This window comes from Aricia agestis, chromosome 20 (genome assembly GCF_905147365.1).
Source record: "Aricia agestis chromosome 20, ilAriAges1.1, whole genome shotgun sequence".
NCBI classification, from domain to species: domain Eukaryota; kingdom Metazoa; phylum Arthropoda; class Insecta; order Lepidoptera; family Lycaenidae; genus Aricia; species Aricia agestis.
The window spans coordinates 2,084,040-2,104,042 of NC_056425.1; the positions used below are offsets into that span (position 1 = coordinate 2,084,040).

General features: G+C 36.3%; 2 protein-coding genes across 2 annotated transcripts in view; one reads left to right on the forward strand and one right to left on the reverse strand.

Moving 5' to 3' along the window:
- The window catches only part of LOC121737193 (oxysterol-binding protein-related protein 9), a 55,011-nt gene extending 35,271 nt beyond the window's left edge, over positions 1-19,740 (reverse strand). The window contains exons 1-3 of the mRNA XM_042128789.1: positions 19,556-19,740; positions 649-777; positions 228-401 (exon numbers count right to left, since the gene is read on the reverse strand). Coding sequence (XP_041984723.1) covers positions 228-401; positions 649-777; positions 19,556-19,657 — 405 coding nt within the window. The 5' untranslated portion in view covers positions 19,658-19,740. The remainder of the gene's footprint in view (positions 1-227; positions 402-648; positions 778-19,555) is intronic.
- On the forward strand, positions 5,718-18,788 carry LOC121737194 (elongation of very long chain fatty acids protein). The gene is made up of 5 exons (XM_042128790.1): positions 5,718-5,773; positions 6,693-6,883; positions 9,219-9,462; positions 14,472-14,614; positions 18,479-18,788. The coding sequence occupies exons 1-5, from the start codon at positions 5,725-5,727 to the stop codon at positions 18,665-18,667; spliced, it is 816 nt and encodes a 271-aa protein (XP_041984724.1). The 5' UTR covers positions 5,718-5,724; the 3' UTR covers positions 18,668-18,788.
- Positions 19,741-20,003: the final 263 nt, after the last annotated feature.

Sequence of the window (20,003 nt, forward strand, 5' to 3'; positions counted from 1 at the left end):
GACACAACGCATCGCTTAGTGTGATGGCGCTCGATGCATTACATTAGATCTAAATTCGTAATCAACAATGGAGAATACATTTTGACTAGGGGTTTAGCTTTACAGCATGCAACAATAAAATCAAATGTTGTGCTCGTCACAGTCTTCAGTCTTCACTTGGCGACGTCGCAGCGGCGATAAGCGCGCCCGTTCGTGTTCTCGAGCGCGCACACTGATGTGATACTCACGGCGACCAGGTCGATCATGAGCTGCAGGTAGGCGTCCGCCTCGGCGATGCGGCGCTCCAGGTCGCCGCGGCGGTGCGGCGCGGGCACGCAGCGCCAGCGGTCGCGCCGCCCGTGCCGTCCGATCGTGTCTTCTAACGCACGCACCCAGCGTTCACGTTCGCCGCCGTCTCGCGCCTGTAAATTAAAAAAAATATATTATTTTTCGCTTGTGTACTCAATTGTTTGTGTACTTAATTGTGTGTGTGTACTCAATTGAGTGCACACATTTTCCGCATTTTGTAGCGCCATAATTACAATCGCATAAAGATTGACATAAACTATTAGCTACTATTATGTTTTTTGTAAGTAAAAGGAACATGTTTTTCCCAATAAATCTACATGTTCTGCGACTAAACTACTTCTCTCTCATCCTCATCATCACCTGGAAGTGGAAAGTCTTGTGGTCTACGGTGATGGTGAATGTGGAGTCGTCCTCGTCGTCTATACCGATGACGGCGCCGCGCAGCCGCACGCAGCCGCGCCGCACGCCACGCGTCATCTTCTCCTTCGACTGGAAATTACAAGATGGCGGATTAGATATTTATAAAATGGCTAATGCCCGTTTTCACCAACCGTCCCCTAACGTCTCCTGGTAGTCTCTTGGTTAATAGTAGTTTTTTGCCATCAACAATGTATTACTAATTGTAATGCTCAAGTCATTTACGATATAATAAGCTGCAGAAATCCTATCATACAGGCTGATAGTGTAAACTGGACCCCTATCATTAACTTTGTCAAAACCTGAGCTAATCCGTGCAGGTATGTAAACAGTTGTAAAGTGAGTGGTTCTGTTTCGGTATCATTTGCACTTTTACTTCTGAATCGTTTTAACCTGTAATATTTGTCTCTGAACTGGATTAAGAAATGTCAAACACGAACGTCAAATTTGACTAACGGAATTGTTTTTTTTTTAGGAATTGAAATGGCTTAGCCATAACGACTAACGGAAAAATTGTAAATCAAGATGAAAATATAGTTTAAAAAAAGATTGATATTTTTTATTATAAAATATACTATTTTCTAATATATAACGTGGTCAATGTAGGAATAGTTACTTTTGCACCGATTTATTGTATTTAAAGGTAATTATTATAAATGTGTAAATGGTTTTATTTATATTTTTTGGTATTTTATAAGCCCTTTATGAAAACACTGAGAAAATAACACTCCTTCATGTTTATATTATCACAAGCATGGCGATCTAGAGGAGAAAGAATTCTCTGACATTGGCAACTAACTGAGTCGGCAATTAAAAAAGAGAAGAAGAAGGAGACAAAAAAAAAAGATAATTAGATATTGTTATTAAGTTTATAGAGATTATGTTTTAAGCAAGAAATTGATAAGTTTATTATATCCTATACCTATTTGATACCTACGCTAAATAATCTACCATGAAAAAGTCTTAGAAATGCATCAAACTTGTGGATTACAATTACATGCATTACAACAGAGTTGATGTCATGAGTTGAACATAGTTTGTTGAACTTGAACTCATTCTTGAACACCTACGTTTTTTTGAGCTTTCAAATAGGTATTATTGTAACATAAACAGGCAATTTATAAGTTTAATAATCCCCTTTTCGTGCCTTGTAAGGCATTTTACATTATTAGTACTGTGTACGCTGAACCAAATATTTTTCAGGATAAAGGATGATTGCTAACACTGAGATACTATAAGTACTACATTTTATAATAAAGAATTGCAAGTGTAATGATGACGAAGTCCTAGGAAGATAATATATATTCACTCAAAAGCTTTAATTAAAAGAAATTTAATAAATACTCGTTTTTAAATGTTTTTTCATTTATTTTCTCACTTAAATATACCTTAGATACATATTCATACACAGCTTTCATCAATAGGTACTACATTTGTCTTAAACCTTATTATCAACCTAGTATCAGATAGGCAAGTGTTAAATCTCTTTTATATTATACTTATAAAAATATTTATACAGCGGAAATCTTAAACAAGGTCTTGTCACTTAAAATCAAAGAAGATGAATCAAATATCCCTTGTGTAAATATTAATTTATTATTATTAAAGGAGTTCAAATACCAACTTTTGATGAAAGATAAAAACAATATTATAATTTCAGACTTTTATTTGGCAAACCAATAACAATTAGAAACTGCATTGCAAGTTGCAACTATGGGAAATTGCCTGGGATATCTCAGACAGAGAGCGGTCAAGGGTTTTGTGTTCTTTGTGTTGTATTATGTTGTAGAATGCCTCCCGTGTGAGTATCTCTATATGCTCACACAGGAGGAGTTCTGAATGTGTCAGAATTGCTCCTCAGTCACACACTGACTGCTCCAACGCAAATGCTTCAACGCGTGACCACTCTGTCTGATAGGTCCCTAAAACGACCACATCTTTTTAAAATGTATAATACATGAGGACTTACTAAAGTCCTTATTACATTAAAATTTAAAATGTATTTTAAATTTTAATGTAATAATATAAAACTAATATTATTATTATTGAGGTACAAAAGAATTTTTGGTAATAATAATATAAGTTCCAATGAAAATATTATGTTTTATGAACAATAAGTATGTTTGTTTTGCAATTTTTGTTATGTCTTTTTGGAAAAAGTACTATAAGTAATGTAGGATTATATTTTTGAGTTTTAGTGACTATTCCCATTATATATTATATCATATTGTAGTCAAGAGAAGTTATAAATGAAAAAGTGCATATGAGAATTTAGCTAATTTGGATTTTATATTATCAATGATTTAACTTTTCTAGTAGTTTAGGTGTATGTGTGTGTGTCAATATTTATTCGTGAATATACATGAATCTAAAGTTTCAGAGGTTGTGTTCTCAAAATTCTTGTTATTGAGAAAGTAATACCTTTGAATTTACCTCTTTGGTGCAGCGTTTATCATGCATGGTTTACAAGGAAATAGTTTGTGAAATAACACAAAGACCTACTGCAATCAAAAGATTGTACGAAATGCTCCTAAGATAGGTTCCTAAGAAGTACATAGTAAGTCCTCATGTATTTTAAGTTTTAATTTAATATAAAACTAATACTTATTATTATTATTGAGGTAAGTACAAAAGTATTTTTGGTAATACATAATAATATATGTTCCTATGATAATATTATGTTTTATGAACAATAAGTTCCATATGTTTGTTATGCAATTCTTATTAAGTAAGTCTTTTTTGGAAAAGTACTATAATATAGGTTTTTGTTTTTGAGTAAAATTTAGTGATTTACACCATTCCCATCATATAATACCATATTGTAGTCAAGAGAAGAAGTTATACTTAAATGAAAAAGTGCTCATATGAGAATTTAGCTAATTGGCATTCTATGATATTATCAATTATTTAACTTTTCTAGAAGTTTAGGTGTGTCAATGTTTATCCGGAGCATGTTATACATACATCTAAAGTTTAAAAGGTTGTGTTCTGAAAATTCTTGTTAAAAGTAAGTAATATTGAATTTACCTCTTTGGTGCAGTGTTTATCATGCATATACCAATAATACTTCAGATTTACAAGGAAATAGTTTGTGAAATAACACAAAAACCTACAATGCAACTATAAGATTGTACCTGTAGGTTTTTGGTGAAAATTCATACTTGTTTTACAGTAAGTAATTATACACAACACTTGTGTTCCTTATACCTTGTATGTGTTTCTTGTGTACTAAATCAATGCAGTCTTAGCTCATCGCACAAATGCAAACCTTATTGTTGACTAGACATATAGGTATACTACACCTCACTTATGTTATTATTCTGAAACCTCACTAACACTAAATGGATTACTAAGGTCTCTACGTTTCTTATGTATCACTTCGTGATTAACTTGAGAATACCTACTTAATCGTTTTCCAAAAATTTGGACACTTCGAATGTTTAGTTTTTTGGTTTTAATAACGAATTATTTTCACTAAAATATATGCTATAGACTAAAATATAACTTATTAAGTAACTAACCAACTAAATAGCAATATAATGTAATGTAATGTAAGACTAAAAAGTATGTAATATTAATAAATAAAATTACTAAAATGTAAACTATTCAGTAAAAGCTACTCGTTGGTTGGTGTTTATTGAATTGCTGTATTTGACGTAAAAGCAAGCGAGCTTATGTCAGAAGTGTTGTCATGATTCGAAATTATTACTCAGTTAACAATGGAGAAGTGAGTTTTGTGTCACGTGACCACTGACTGGCTGGAAAATAGAGGTCATGGTACCAAAATGCGAGCCAGTCAGTATTCTGGCTGGCTTTAAGAGCTCATGATAGAGGGGCTGAACATAGAACGATAGCACGCACGTACGCATGCCCGCGTGCATGAACGCACGTTTGCCCGTACGCACGCACGTACGCACGCTCGTACGCACGCACGCACACACGTACGCATTCTCAGATTTCACACGCACGGATTTCTTTGTTTTTAATTGTATTTCCTAAAATTTTGATTAAATAATACTTTCGAACTTTTGACAAATTGACCTATATAACAAACATGACCAATTTTAATACAATGCCTTATTTAAATCAGAGCTGAATAATAACCAAAGGTTAACCTAGCATAATATACAACAGGATGTTGTTTGAAATATGCCGGAAATTGCTTTTGAAAATTAAACTGCACATAAAAAAAATACTACTGAGACAAGGTGGATGAATCTGCTAATATAAAAGTATGTAGTCAAAAATTTTTTAAAATAGTGAACTATTGTAAAAAAACAATTTTTAGTTTAAGAACAAGAAAGAAACCATATTTCTAGAGCAAGTATGTCTCATATAGGAGGCTATTGCTATTATAATATTGCTATTATTATACGTGGGAGAGCCATGCTTCGGTACGAATGGGCCGGCTCGACCGGAGAAATACCACGTTCTCACAGAAAACCGGCGTGAAACAGCGCTTGCGCTGTGTTTCGCCGAGAGTTTACCGGAGGCCCAATCCCCTATTCCCTTCCTTACCCTCCCCTATTCCCTTCCCTTCCCATCCCTACCCTCCCCTATTATCCTATTCCCTCTTAAAAGGCCGGCAACGCACCTGTAGCTCTTCTGATGCTGCGAGTGTCCATGGGCGACGGTAGTTGCTTTCCATCAGGTGACCCGTTTGCTCGTTTGCCCCCTTATTTCATTAAAAAAAAAATTGAACTTTGATCTGAACGCCTAATTTTGTTTTTCGGTAAATTTCCTCTTCATCGGAGTATTTCTTTGCCATAAGAAAATTGCAACTCAATAACAATATTTGCAAAAGATTATCGGTCTTACTACAAAATATTCAAACACCTGTTGAACAGTTGATTAGAGAAAAATTCAGTACAAAATGGTCTCAAAACAACTGTTCAATAGATGTTTAGTTTTTTGTTGTAAGACTCTTTTCTTTTTGTTAAAACAACAACAACCTGTATAGTACATGTCACAGGTAGCGTTGAACTCTATCAGTCAGAGTCGGTGGCAGTTCCCTGTACTATGGACGTTGTGGTGAGAGCGTACCACACTCTCTTCTATGAGAGGGCAGGTAGTATTATTATATCCATACTAATATTACCTACACGTGCGAAAGTCTGTCTGTCACCTCTTCACTCTTACACAGATAAATCGATTTTGTTAAATTTGTGTATGGAGATAGAGTTCATGCGATAGTTTTTATACCGGAATTATTTGCTAAATTTGAGCTAGCTAGCAACACCTAGTAATATTTGCGAAAGTGTGTCTGTTTGTATCTTGTCTCCTTATGCTATAACCGCTAGACAGATAAAAAAATTAAGTTTCTTTTAGTCCCGGTACGTGGTGGCATGTGTCGGGTCCCACACGATAAATGTCTGGTGGGCAACTAGTTGGTATGTCAACAAAAATCATTCTTATAGCGTTAATCCCTAGTTAAATATTCAAACCAAATAAAATATGAACGCTTTCACTTTGACCTATAAAAGTTTGGAAGCGCCGAAATCGGCAACTACACTTCACTGTGACATTCTCTGGAAGGTCGAGATTTATTTTAGGCAAATATCGTCTGTTTTTGCTTCGAACTCTGCGGAAAGTTTTCGTTTCTGCTCACAAAGAGTTCTTTACCCTCTAATTATTATTGAAGTTGCATAAATAATTTGAATATCCAACGTTATGAGCACCGTTAAGAAAATTTGTATTCATAAGTCTAAGCTCTAATGAATTTGAATTCTCGTAACAATATAACAAATTTCAACTTTGAAAAAGGATGCAGCCCACAAGATAGTCTTAATTCGGAAAGATGTACAGTTACTGCGCGCTAAACTAATTATGGCGTCGCAATGCTTCTGCCTACTGCAGGAATGATTTTCATAAAATCTGGTATAGGGATACTTTGTGTACCGTAAATGGATATAGGATAGCTTGTACCCCAAAAAAATAGACGGTTCCCTCACAATACACTTATTTTCCGCCGTCGTTCTCTATTCCAGACCCGCGCGTGGCCGACTGGCCGCTCATGACCTCACCATGGCCGCTCGCCACCATCATACTCCTCTACCTGGTGACCATCAAGATGGTGGTACCGGCCTACATGCGGGGCCGACCGGCGTACGAGCTACGGAGCGTCATGAAATGGTACAACGTGGTGCAGATCGTCGCGAATGCTGTTGTCAGTTGGGGGGTGAGTTGTTTTTTTATTCGTCAAGAGACTACGGCTTATATACGAGGAAGCCGAACGATCAGGTTGGACTGATAGCAGGCGGACTGCTCGTTTTGTACATTTCCATGTGTGTGCACAAGTCCGGTCAGCTTGGCCTACGATCAGTCTGAAAGGATCGATAAGGCCTTAATTTCGTCATGTAGAAAGCCACGCCTCAGCACCAATGTTTTGGCTTGAATTTTTTTTTATGAAATAAGGGGGCAAACGAGCAAACGGGTCACCTGATGGAAAACAACTTCCGTCGCCCATGGACACTCGCAGCATCAGAAGAGCTGCAGGTGCGTTGCCGGCCTTTTAAGAGGGAATAGGGTAATTGGGGAGGGTAGGGGATTGGGCCTCCGGTAAACTCACGGTCGAGCCGGCCCATTCGTGCCGAATCATGGCTCTCCCAGTATAAATGGATCAACACCACGGCCTCAAATCAGCATGCAACTTGCCGAGGGAGTGAGATAACTGTAACGCTTATTGCGGAGAGCTAATATTATTATCAAGATTTTAGTGTGTCTCATCTGATAGAACGTTTTTTAGCTAAAAAATAACTATTATTAAAAATACTGTACAAACAATTTTATCACAAAATTGGTTTGTGGCAGTGATACAAAATAAACGCATAGATTAAGCACACATTGACACAGAGAATGCAAACATAGAGTCAGTGATAGCACGATACTTTTCGAAATAAAAACGCACAATATAGATGTATCATGTTGCTATGTTCAAAGATATAAAAGTGTAATAAAAATCTTGAAAGTGCGCTTCGGAATAATTTTCAAGGTTTTTAAAGCACGGGTAAATTAAATATAAAAAACAATATTTAATTTTTTGTCTCTACTGTTAATGAGCCATCGCTCGGTGAGACTAAAGGCTGCGTCCCCATCAGACACGGCGCGGCGTCGTGCCGTAACACGGTGCCGGCGCCGCGCCGTGTCTGATGGTGACGCAGCCAAAGAGGCAAACAGATAGACGGATAAACGTCGAAGCGAGTTACAGATTTCCGTTTTTTCCATAAAGTTAATATACCTAGCGGAATAGAGCAACAATCTCGAGCTGTCAAACGAAACCGAATTAGGTTTCTTCTGTGTGTAAAAATATGTGTACGTATACACTTACACAAGCATGATTGAACATGATTTCTATGAGATTAAATTGTCAACGTGCGGCACGTGCCGACCGGACGTCAAAAAATAGTGCTTCTGTCATGTATCACACGTCTCTCTTTACCACGCAGTGTTACTGATAGTGACATCTCTTTTGCTCAGGCCTTTGTTTCTCTATTCCGCTAGGTATATTAACTTTATGGTTTTTTCACTTCGCATATAAAACCCCAGTAACCGTACATCTAGCATACAACATCGCTGTCCTATGCGGAGAGTGGGGACGGTAGGGTGGCAATTAGCTAAGTAAACTCGCGCTCGCTGATATTCTGCGAAAAGTATATCAAGTTTTTTCATTATCACATGACACTCATTGAACATGAAACAGATTTTGTGATTAATATTTTGGAGAATATAATATTCCTGAAACATTTTTACGTAATACTAGATGAAGCCCGCAACTCCGTTGCGCCAAAATATGTTTACCTATAGCGTGGGAAACGTACATAGGGATAAAAAGTATCCTATACAGTCCTTTCCCGTGACTCAAAAGTATCTCCATGCCTTTCAGCAAAGGATCAGCGGCGGACAGACAGACACAATCTCGCATAATTATAATATTATGGATTTTCATAAGAGTGCGTAAAATACAACATACTGAACACAGCACATATTATCCTCAAATTACCGAATCAAAATAATCGGCCAAGTGCGAGTCGGACTCGCGCACGAACGGTTCCATACCATTATAGAGCAAAATTAGGCCAACAATTGTGTTTTTTGTAAGGGAGCCACCCTTAATTTTTTATTTTATTTTAATATTATTATTAAATATTAAAGTACACATATAACTAAGGACTTTGAGAAAAATGCCTGTAGCCATTATTGATGTAGAGCAAAAAAGGCCAAAAAATCACGTTTGTTGTATGGTAGCCCCCCTTCAATATTAATTTTATTTTGCTTTTAGTATTTGCTGTTATAGCGGCAACAGATATACACAATCTGTGAAAATTCCAACTCTTTAGCTATTATCGTTCTTGAGTTACAGCCTGGAGACAGACAGACAGACGAACATACATCGAAGTCTCAGTAATAGGGTCCCGTTTTTACCCTTTGGGTACGGAACCCTAAAAACGAATGTAGACTCAAGCTTGAATCAATTCTGATCATTTTCCCTTCAATCTAACTACTATCATTCCCAGATCTTTACATCAGGCTGGAGTACCACGTACCACCTGGGCTGCGTGCTCCCCGACTACTCCACCAACCCTGAACCCATGAGGATGCTCAGATTTCTCTGGTGGACCATCGTCCTCAAGATTCTGGAGCTGGTGGAAACCGTGTTCTTCCTGCTGAGGAAGAGGGAGAGGCAGGCTTCCTTCCTCCACGTTTATCATCACTGCAGCACCCTGGTCATCATATGGAGCGGGACGAAGTATGTTGGAGGTGGGTACTATTTGCGAGCGTTCTGGTATTGCAAACGTACGGAAAAGCGGTATGAAGATTTTGGCCGACCTACTTTCGCTAAATGTGTTTTTTTCGGGTTCACGAATATTTTTTTCAAAAATGGATAGCTAACATCAATACAAACAAAAAATAATCTTAGACAAAACCACGTAAAGAGTCACAATTCGAAGATATGTTACTAAAGTTTTATTAATTTAAGATATAGTACCTGGATGACCGAGCTTTGCTCGGTATAGCAAACACTCATTGACTTCGTGTTACTTAATAACGCCATCTGCTGGAATAGCTTTAGCTATTGTTGAGTCATTAAAGCAATTAGTTGCTGACAAAATAGTATTATTATTCGCCAATAGATGTCAGGAAGAGTCATATTTTTCAATTTATCGATTATCGATAAAACACGAATAACAAGACATTTTCTAAAAATGATTCCTATCTAGATCGATTTATCGCCTCCGAAACCCCCTATATACTAAATTTCATGAAAATCGTTGGAGCCGATTCCGAGATTCCAATTATATAATATATTATACAAGAATTGCTCGTTTAAAGATATAAGATAAGATTGCAACTTTAGCAGCTAAAATCTTCGAAATGTGACACCTTACGCGGTTTTGTCCAAGATTATTTTTTGTTTGTATTGATAATAGCTATCCATTTTTGAAAAAAATATTCGTGAACGCGAAAAAACGCATTTAGCGGACAGTAGGTTGGCCAGGCTCCAAACAAAAATCTTCATACCCCTTTGTCTTACAGCAAGTCGTTGAGTCTGTTACTCGTCTTTCGTTAAAAGCTTTATTTTGAGGGTATCTAAAATATTGGTTTTTACATAGGAATCGGTTGTCAGTAATATTGGATTTCAGTGTTGGATAAGAACTGGATAAGAACTGCGCACCATCCTTCCTTAGCATCCAGTAGCTTTATGTAGATACTTACGGAACCCTATTTTTTTTCCAAAATAAAATTTAGCCTATGTTCAGCAGAAATAATGTAGGATTCTAATGGTAAAAGAATTTTTCAAATCGTCCAGTAGTTTCGGAGCCTATTCAATTCAAACAAACAAACTGACAAACAAAAAATCAAATCTTTCCTCTTTATAATATCAGTGTAGATCACTGACCTCTATATAGGTCAGTGGTGTAGATGTATCAATCCAGTCTACGTCGCTACGTAAACATAGCACGTCGGCACATGTCGGCACTTACGAATACGATGTTTTTACGGTGTACCTCCGCAGACAACTAGAGTGGGACAAGACGGGGGAGAGCCATGCTTCGGCACGAATGGGCCGGCTCGACCGGAGAAATACCACGTTCTCACAGAAAACCGGCGTGAAACAGCGCTTGCGCTGTGTTTCGCCGAGTGAGTTTACCGGAGGCCCATTCCCCTACTCTATTCCCTTCCCTACCCTCCCCTATTTCCTTCCCTTCCCTGCCCTACCCTATTCCCTCTTAAAAGGCCGGCACATACCTGCAACCTGCTCTTCTGATGCTGCGAATGTCCATGGGCGACGGAAGTTGCTTTCCATCAGGCGACCCGTTTGCTCGTTTGCCCCCTTATTTTATAAAAAAAGGCTTTGGCCTGAGACTCTTTGGGGAGACAGTGGGCTTCAGTTTGCAAACCACCTCGCTCGGTTATAGATATCCCTTTTGGGAAACCCAATTATATCCGTGGTGGTTTATTCGTGGTCTTATGGCGCACCAAGTGATGCCAATCTTTTCATATATTTTGGAACGTCATTTAAGCTAATGTGGCCATATCAACGGCATGTAAATTCACAAACGACCGTTGAACACAGAATAGTACGTCTAGGCGGGCGCCACACGCGAACCAAACACAATAACGTCTTTATACGTCTTTCGAAACTGCTGACGATTTCGTTTGAAACATTATGGTTTAAAGTTAAGACTATTCAGATCTGGAAGGCCATACAAAATTCAGTGAACCTAAAATGTAAAATTTAGATTTTTAAGATTTTCAATGCTCTATGAATAATTTAATAAAGACTTGAGAGATTTTTAATGTAGACTGTAGAGTACTACCTCTACAGTAGTCTACAGTTTACATTAAAAATCTCTCAAGATGTTAAAAGTACCAACTGTCAACATCTTCTACATAATACTTACATAGTTATGGACGGTTTAGGCTACCATCTCCACAATAAATAGTCTGATATAGATCAGTAGCTCTACCATGAGTTTAAAGTTAAAGTAATTTATCGATACTCGATACCGACTACGTAAATATTTAGTATGGCGATTTTAGTTCCGCAAGTATACACTAGAGGCGCTGTAAAATTTGCCTCACTAAATATTTACGTAGTCAGTATCGAGTATCGATAAATACTATAGCTTACTCACGGTAGAGCTACAGACACAGTGTATCTACGTACGATAGACGTAGATACGCTTTGAAGTAATAGGTGTTACTAAAGTCAGCTTAAGTTTAAAGTGAGATATCAGCGTAATGAGTCTGTCCAGTTGATTTGTTAGTCATAACTCATAACTCATAACTCATATAACTCCTTAACAGTCAAACCTGTTAGGTTTACTTAAGTATGGACCATTGTCTAGCATTAGGCAATATGACGACCTAAATTCTAGCGTTACGTCGAGTTAGGTCATTCTATATTCCCTTCTCGTACTTTCTACAGGATAATCGGTTTATATAATACGTTATAATAGTTTATATTGTATAACCGTTGCGTAAGCTCCACATAGCATAGTCACGATTCGGTCTAGATCTTATATCTCTGAATCAGGAATCGAACTGACTCACTGATTAGCAAAATTATTGCCTAGTGCCAAAATACCAATCTCCGTAGGGGGAGCGTCTTAAGTAACAGAGCGTTAGCCTTAGCACTAAGGTTTTTATATATCGCAATTCCCAGGAACACTTCCACTCGTCCCTAATAAGCACTACACACTTATAAACCTTTTAGTATTAAATATACCCATGTAAGATTAGGCTGGTAGGATTAATAAGGATTAAGTCCTACTTACGTCACAACTCAGACCTTTTACATAAGACCCGTTTTACGTAATCATAGCTCACTGGGCCGCAAAAATTGTTAACTCAACTACAAACGTTCGTCCCAAAGACGACTTAATCTGTACTTTCTCGTTTATTCTATACACGACGTATTATTCATATATTATTCACTAGCTGTTACCCGCGACTTCGTCCGCGTCAACAAAATGTAAAATACTGGAGGAAAAATAAAAAAAGTAAAAAAAATATCCTCCTCCTTTTTGGAAGTCGGTTAAAAAGTAGCCTAAGTTACTCCTTATTACATCAGCTATCTGCCAATAAAAGTCCCGTCAAAATCGGTCCAGCCATTTCGGAGATTAGCCGGAACAAACAGACAGACATACAGACACAAAAATTCTAAAAATTGTTATTTTGGTGTAAGTACCGTCTAAATATTCATATGCATGTAGTAAAAAACGGTTATTTTAATATTACAAACAGACACTCCAATTTTATTTATATGTATAGATAATGGGATCGTATTTTTCGTTTCATTTAAAAGTTATTGCCCTATTAAAGACTACTATTTATTTGCTGGCTTTGCATGAGTTAAATTATAGTGCTAAAATATAATATGCTTACTAGTTAACGCCCACTAATCCGTTTATCGCGCGGGAACCATGCATTTTTCCGTGATGAAAATTATCCTATGACATATTCCGGGACTCAAGGTATCTCTATTTTCAGCAAAATCGCTTTAGCGGTTTGGACGTGAAGAGGTAACAGACAGACAGACCCACTTTCGCATTTATTATATTAGTATGAATACCTCAAACAGCGAGAGTGCTGAGCGACGTTTGTAAAATCATAAAAATATTTATCAAAACATAATACTTATCTATTTATTTACGAATTTAATTGTAAAATAGACTGGCATTCAGTCTACAGTCTGGGCCATTATTTCATGAAAATATGTCCCAAATACTTTTCAAGAAATCCGTAATATCGCGCGAACGCTCTACATCAGACTCAGAGGTTCCCAAACTCCTTTGTTTCGTGGCCCACTTTTCAAATGTTGGTGCATACCGCGGACCCCCTGAAGCAACTCCTCAACACTAAAACTTGCTATTATTTTAAGTAACAGTCGCTGTATTCAGATTATCTACCTAGGCCAGGGGTGGCGAACAATCAAATGGCACGTGACATACAATTTTGAGCACTACTGCTACTGATCATGACACGTCTATGACATCACTTAGTGATTATTCAGAAAAGTGGCACGTTGATAAGGCTGGGATAGGCCAGGGATGGCGAACCCTGCCTTATCAACTATTTTCTAATAAGACAAATCAAGCCTACATAAAAGCTAACGTGATTCACTTTTAACCTAATTCATTTACATGGACCCCCCGCTTACAATTGTGGACCCCCATTTTTTGTCAGGGCCAACGTAGACCCCCGTCTAGTCTCACGTGGACCCCTGGGGGTCCACCTGGACCACTTTGGGAATCACTGCTCTACATCTAATGGGGCGACATTTTCTCGTAATTAACATATTTTATATGTTTCGTATTCATTGTTATTTTCATGCTTTTGTTATTTAGGAGATATAATCTTTCTGAATAAGCACGATACTCTGTAGATACTTTTATCTAGAATCTGCAAATATAATAATATATGTAGTTTTCAGTCATAAATTCAAAATTGAATGCATAAATTTTTGTAAAATTAGATTTAAAAGTTGTTGTAACTTCTTTCAATTTTAGCTATCATCAGTCCGACTCACAGCATTTAGCTTTAGGTTTCGAGGGTTCGCAACATAAAATGGATATAATATAATAAAAATTACTTTCCTTTTGAATAAACATGTAACAAGAAATGTTTTCAAAACTGTCTTATGAACCTACTATTAGTTTAGTAACTAACCCGGCGAGATGAACTCGTTTCTTACCACAAGTGTGGCTTGTGTATCAAGCCAATTAAAATTTAAGAAAAATATTAAGTGTTATTTTTTACAGGTGGTATAACATCATTTGCGCCCATGTTGAATACGGCAGTGCATGTTATAATGTACTGCTACTACTTATTGTCCGCGGAAGGAAGCCCCACTGTCAAGGCTTGCCTTAACAGATACAAAAAGTGGCTGACCGTTATGCAAATGGTAAGAGAAAAGTTTATTAAACTTCTAACATGCATAAATTAAATCCATACTAATATTATAAATGCGAAACTGTGTCTGTCTGTCTGTTACCCCTTCACGCTCAAACCGCTGAACCGATTTTGCTGAAGTTTGGCATGGAGATACTTTGAGTCCCGGGAAAGGACATAGGATACTTTTTGTCCCGGAAAAATGTACGGTTCCCGCGCGATAAACGAGTTTTGGCGCAACGGAGTTGCGGGCGTCATCTATACTAATATTATAATTGAGAAGAGTTTGTTTGTTTGTTTGAACGCGCTAATCTCATGAACTACTGGTACGATTTGAAAAATTATTTCAGTGTTAGATAGCCCATTTATCGAGGAAGGCCTACGAATAATAAAAACTAAGGAAGAGTAACTCCGTCAAAAAAAGTGCACCAAAAGGCTACAAAATGTGACCCGAATACATGCATATTTATGCATGTGTTCGGTACACATTTTTCGTGTATATATACTCGAGTGACATTCAACCAGGTTGACATGACAATTTTGTCAAACTCATTTTACAATTTGTTTACATAGGTTTGTTTACTTACTTTTTACGTAGCTATTTACAATATTTTTGTTGTTAAAATGCCCTAATGCCCTGTGAAATGGTGTAGAAGTCATACAGATACGACTTTTAATACAGGAATAAGCTTTCATCTGTAAGTGAATTGTTTAAAATTATGCTTAAATTTCTTGTATTTTTGTCGACCCAAAAAAGATGGTTAATTTAAGTTGGATGCTAGGGTATTTGCATAAAATTAAGCTGGTCTCTTTGTGTTTGTCTTATAAAATTTACATGTTATCCTAAAAGTGCAATAATAAAAAAATAATTTAATTACAAAATTTGTACAAAGTCGCCATGGACAGTGTTATGCAAGATGTAACAATTCAATCATAAACGAAATTTTAGGGTCTGGCTGACATTATACTATAGTTTGTGCGTTTTATGATGATATGCGTGACACATTATAATTGACAATAGTAGGGAAGTTACAGTAACAAACATTAATCGATAATTTAAAAATATCGAATCACTTCGTAAAGGAATTGCAATCGAAATTATCGATTTCGTACTGACATTTCAGCGGTGCCGGCGATTTAAGATGGCCGCCCTTTTTTATCAATTTGATTTCGATTCAACAGTGTCAATCTCTATTGACATAGGTTCCGTTTCATGCATCTGACAATGTTCAAATGTTTTCGTAACAATAATTTTATACTCCTATTTCACAGTTAATAATATAATTTTATATTAATAAGTTAGCATTTAGCAACTTTTCATTTTTATTAATTTACAATTATAGAAAACATTTGTTTTTGTAGATGGAATATAATTTATTGCATTTTGATTTTATTTGTTTTCTTTTAAAAAAAACCGTAGGAAGGAATATGAGAACTGTCAGTTGTCACCCATATCATCTTAGAACGCACAAACTATAAATGCGTTATAAGATAATATGGGTAGTCTCATATTTCTTACTACGGATTTTTTAAAACAAAACAAAAAAAAAACATAATGAAATAAATTACGTTCAATCGACAAAAACAAATAAGTATTTCCTTTAATATTGTAAATGAACAAAAATAAAAAGTGCTAACTGTTATTAAAATATTATATTAATTGTGAGTTATAAGTACAAAATTTACGTAAGTTTTTAATTTCAATTCTGTAATAATTTAGCACATAGATTTTTGTAATCTGAAAACGTCTTCTCTAGGTGCTCGGACAGTTTTAGATTCGCCCGAGTCGTACAAGGTTTGTTCATAATTATTACAATATTATGTATATTATAATTATTTATTATCGATGTCTTAAGTATCAGAGGAAAATGTTTGATTTTAAAATAATAATTATGTGCTCGTTTCTTCTGATAGTAGATGTGCTTGGTGTATACTGCATAATACTATCTGCTTTTGACAATTATTTGTTTCATAACTATGACAATGACAATAACCGCGCAGGCTGTCGTCCGGCGCGCAATATTATGATACAATACCTGGGATACGACCTTGGCGAAAATCTGAATTGTCATATTTTAGTGTTCGAAAAGGAGCCAAATTTAAAACGGTTGAAGTATGGGAGTTACGTTTCCTTAGTTTTTAATATTCGTAGAGGAAGGCTATCCTACGAATATTATAAAGACGAAAGTTTGTTTGGATGTATGGATGTGTGGATGTATGGATGTTTGTTACTCTTTCACGCAAAAACTACTGAACGGATTTTAATGAAACTTTACAATAACATAGCTTATATACATCAGAATAACACATAGGCTACAATTTTAACCGGCTTTCAAAATGGGGGAGGTTTTATGTTCGTTTTCTTATGTTCAACGATTACCCCGCCGTTTGTTAACCGATTTTCAAAATTTTTCTTTTGGTATATAGGGTATTATTCCAATTTGGTATTATATTCACAAAAGTGGTGATCTAATGAAGGATCCATAAGTAATCGAGGGAACTCCTCAAAATTTATAGGCAAACATGTGGTGACTTCGGTTTCGTGAGAAGTATTCTAAGCATATGCTACCAACAAGTAAGATTTTGCACCGAGGTATACCTGGTATACCGTGGTTCGGAAGGTGCTGAGAGAACTCCTGATTCTTTATATATCTTGTATCTAACAAGTTTGGGAGTTTCGGCGTTGTTTTAAGAACGGAAAGCATATGCTACTATGCAAATTACATTCATCATCATCATCATCATCACTACCAAGTTTCATTAAAATCCGTTCAGTAGTTTTTGCGTGAAAGAGTAACAAACATCCATACATCCAAACAAACTTTCGCCTTTATAATATTAGTAGGATGCATCGTCCCATGGTTATGACTTATAAGCCTATAATGACCCTGTTATTGGTACTTTTCATAGTCTTTTAGATCGAGATTCAAGTTTGTCAAGCGATAATTAAAAAAATCTATCAATCATATCAATTTAAAGTACCTACCTAATATTATAAACCTGAAGAGTATGTTTGCTCGAACGCGTTAATTGCGCGTCCGATTTAAAAACTTATTTCAGTCTTAGATAGCTCATTTATCGAGGACTATAATCTATATATTATCACGCTAAGACTAATACGACCGAAGAAACTCAGGAAAATGTGGGAAAAACGGGGGAAATATTAGAAATTACGAACTACTGGAGCAATTTTTATGGCAATATTTGGCACAGATATAGAGTAGACCAAGTGAAGGGAGTAGGGACATAAGCTATTTTTATGGGAAAATGTACGGTTTCCGTAAAATCCCTAATTTACGCGGGCGTAGCCGCGCGGGACATCTAGTAGGCTATATTTTATCACGCTAATACTAAGAGGAGCGAAGAAATAGACGAAAGTGTGGAAAAAACGGGGGAAATTATTAAAAACTTATTTGAACGTACTGGAGCAATTTTTATGTTATTTGGCGCACATGAAGAACAGACCACGTGAAAGGACGAAGGTTTTTTTTTTTTTGCGGAAAAATGTACGGTTTCCGTGACATTCCTAAATTACGGGGGCGAAGCCGCGCGGAACATCTAGTCTAGTATAGAAATAAACAAGTAAACATTTTTATTTACTTTTATAAATGTAGTCATAAAGATAGTTAAATAGTCACTGATAGATGTCGGTTGTATTTATTGTATTATTAACCCGTTGATAATAGAATTTCTATTGTGTCTCGGTCACCGGTGACCGTATGGGGCTTGATGAATTAATTGCTACACAATAAAAAAATCCACCTAAGAAATACAAATAGTTCATAATGCTAGTTATTTACTTTCTACTTATTGTTTTTTGCAATAACACAACTTTTTGAGAGAATTTTTTTCAATGCAAAAATATGGTCTGTTTCAGGTACAGTTTACAATAATGATAATTCACGCTGGCCAAATACTCCTGCCCAGCTGTCCCGCACCACTGGGTCTCGCCTGGCTCTACTTCCCTAACGTCATATTTGTCTACTACATGTTTTACAATTTCTTCCGAGAAAATTACTGCAAGGGCAAGAAAAAGGTTGTGAAGAATGGTAGGAAGAAGTTGTAAATAATTGTGTAAATAGGCTATATTAGTTGATAAGCAAAAGATGCTAATTAAGATTGATAAGTAAATTTTTACAATAGTAGTATTTCAGAAGTTTTATTCTCAGAACATATAAATAATAGAGGTCAGCAAACCAAGATTGTACCATATTCTGGCAAATAAAATCATATGACAAGGTCTGCTTGTCTACAGATAAAGACTGTAGATCTTGAATAGTTATGTAAGGCATAAATTGTTGCTGTTGAGCGTTTGTGTATTAACTCACATATTTTTTATGTGTTGAGTTATGAATGTCTTGTTCTAAATGATTTAAAGAACACATACATTCAAAACTTAATAAGTACATCATTTTTTTGTGGGTTCATACACAAATACTTAACAGCAACCAACTAATAAGAGGGATAGTCTGTAGCATCTGGCAAGTCACATTTAGTTGGACAAAACTATCTGCTTTTATTTGGTCTCTAGTTTTGAACCACTGCAGACTACAGTTAACTTCTACTCAGCTACTTCTGCATAGTTCTAGTATGCTTAAGAATCGAATATGAAGCGCTGCTGCGCATTTCATTAGACTACACAACTTAAGCAATGATTTTCTTTCCATTCTCGAAATTATTAATAGTTTAGACTTTCCGGGTTTTAACCGGTGTTCAACCACACCTAATCCTCCAGTAAATACTGCCATGATTATACAAGTAAACAAAACATACAAGTACACAAGTAACCCTGCAAAGACCTTTGACATATGAATTCTTGTTGTAAATAATGAAGGACAATTTTCGCGAATACATAAAAAGTAGCGCACGGAACGTAAAGTGTGTGCTGAAACTGAATGTGTGTGCAATAACAAAAGAGATCAGGGCTTTGAATAATAAATTCAACGTCACGTACCGTGTAATACGAGAGTAGTCCTGCGTTCTCGTCCAACACGAACCACCTGTACTGCCACCCCTTCATCACATTTGTCCATTTACTCAACGATCCCTCCATCATATTTAACTCAATTAAATCTTTTCAGTAAAAGATCATGCAAGGGAATTCTGGATTTATCACTGCGGCAGAACAACACAGACAAATCTGAAATATATACTTGACAAATGAGTAATGACATTGACAGATGTTATTTGACAAGATTCGACGTCCATGTCAATTTTGACGTTCGTCTTACTACTCCTTCTTTTTTTTATAACATTTATACTTAGTAAAAGGATTATTCAATGTTGCCATGTGCGCTCATGAGAAACATTTTATATCGTTTTTGGCATCTGAACTGCCCCGGGGCAGGGTGGGCCGACAGGATACAGAAACAGTCGAAATTTAAATTAAGAACATAAACTAC

What these genes read in the sequence shown, in the direction of transcription:
- LOC121737194 (XM_042128790.1), top strand. Translation starts at nt 5,725, where the DNA reads ATGGACGTTGTGGTGAGAGCGTACCACACTCTCTTCTATGAGAGGGCA. An exon ending in ATGCTGTTGTCAGTTGGGGG is followed by an intron (nt 6,884 to 9,218) that starts GTGAGTTGTTTT and finishes TATCATTCCCAG; the next exon opens with ATCTTTACATCAGGCTGGAG. An exon ending in GGCTGACCGTTATGCAAATG is followed by an intron (nt 14,615 to 18,478) that starts GTAAGAGAAAAG and finishes GGTCTGTTTCAG; the next exon opens with GTACAGTTTACAATAATGAT.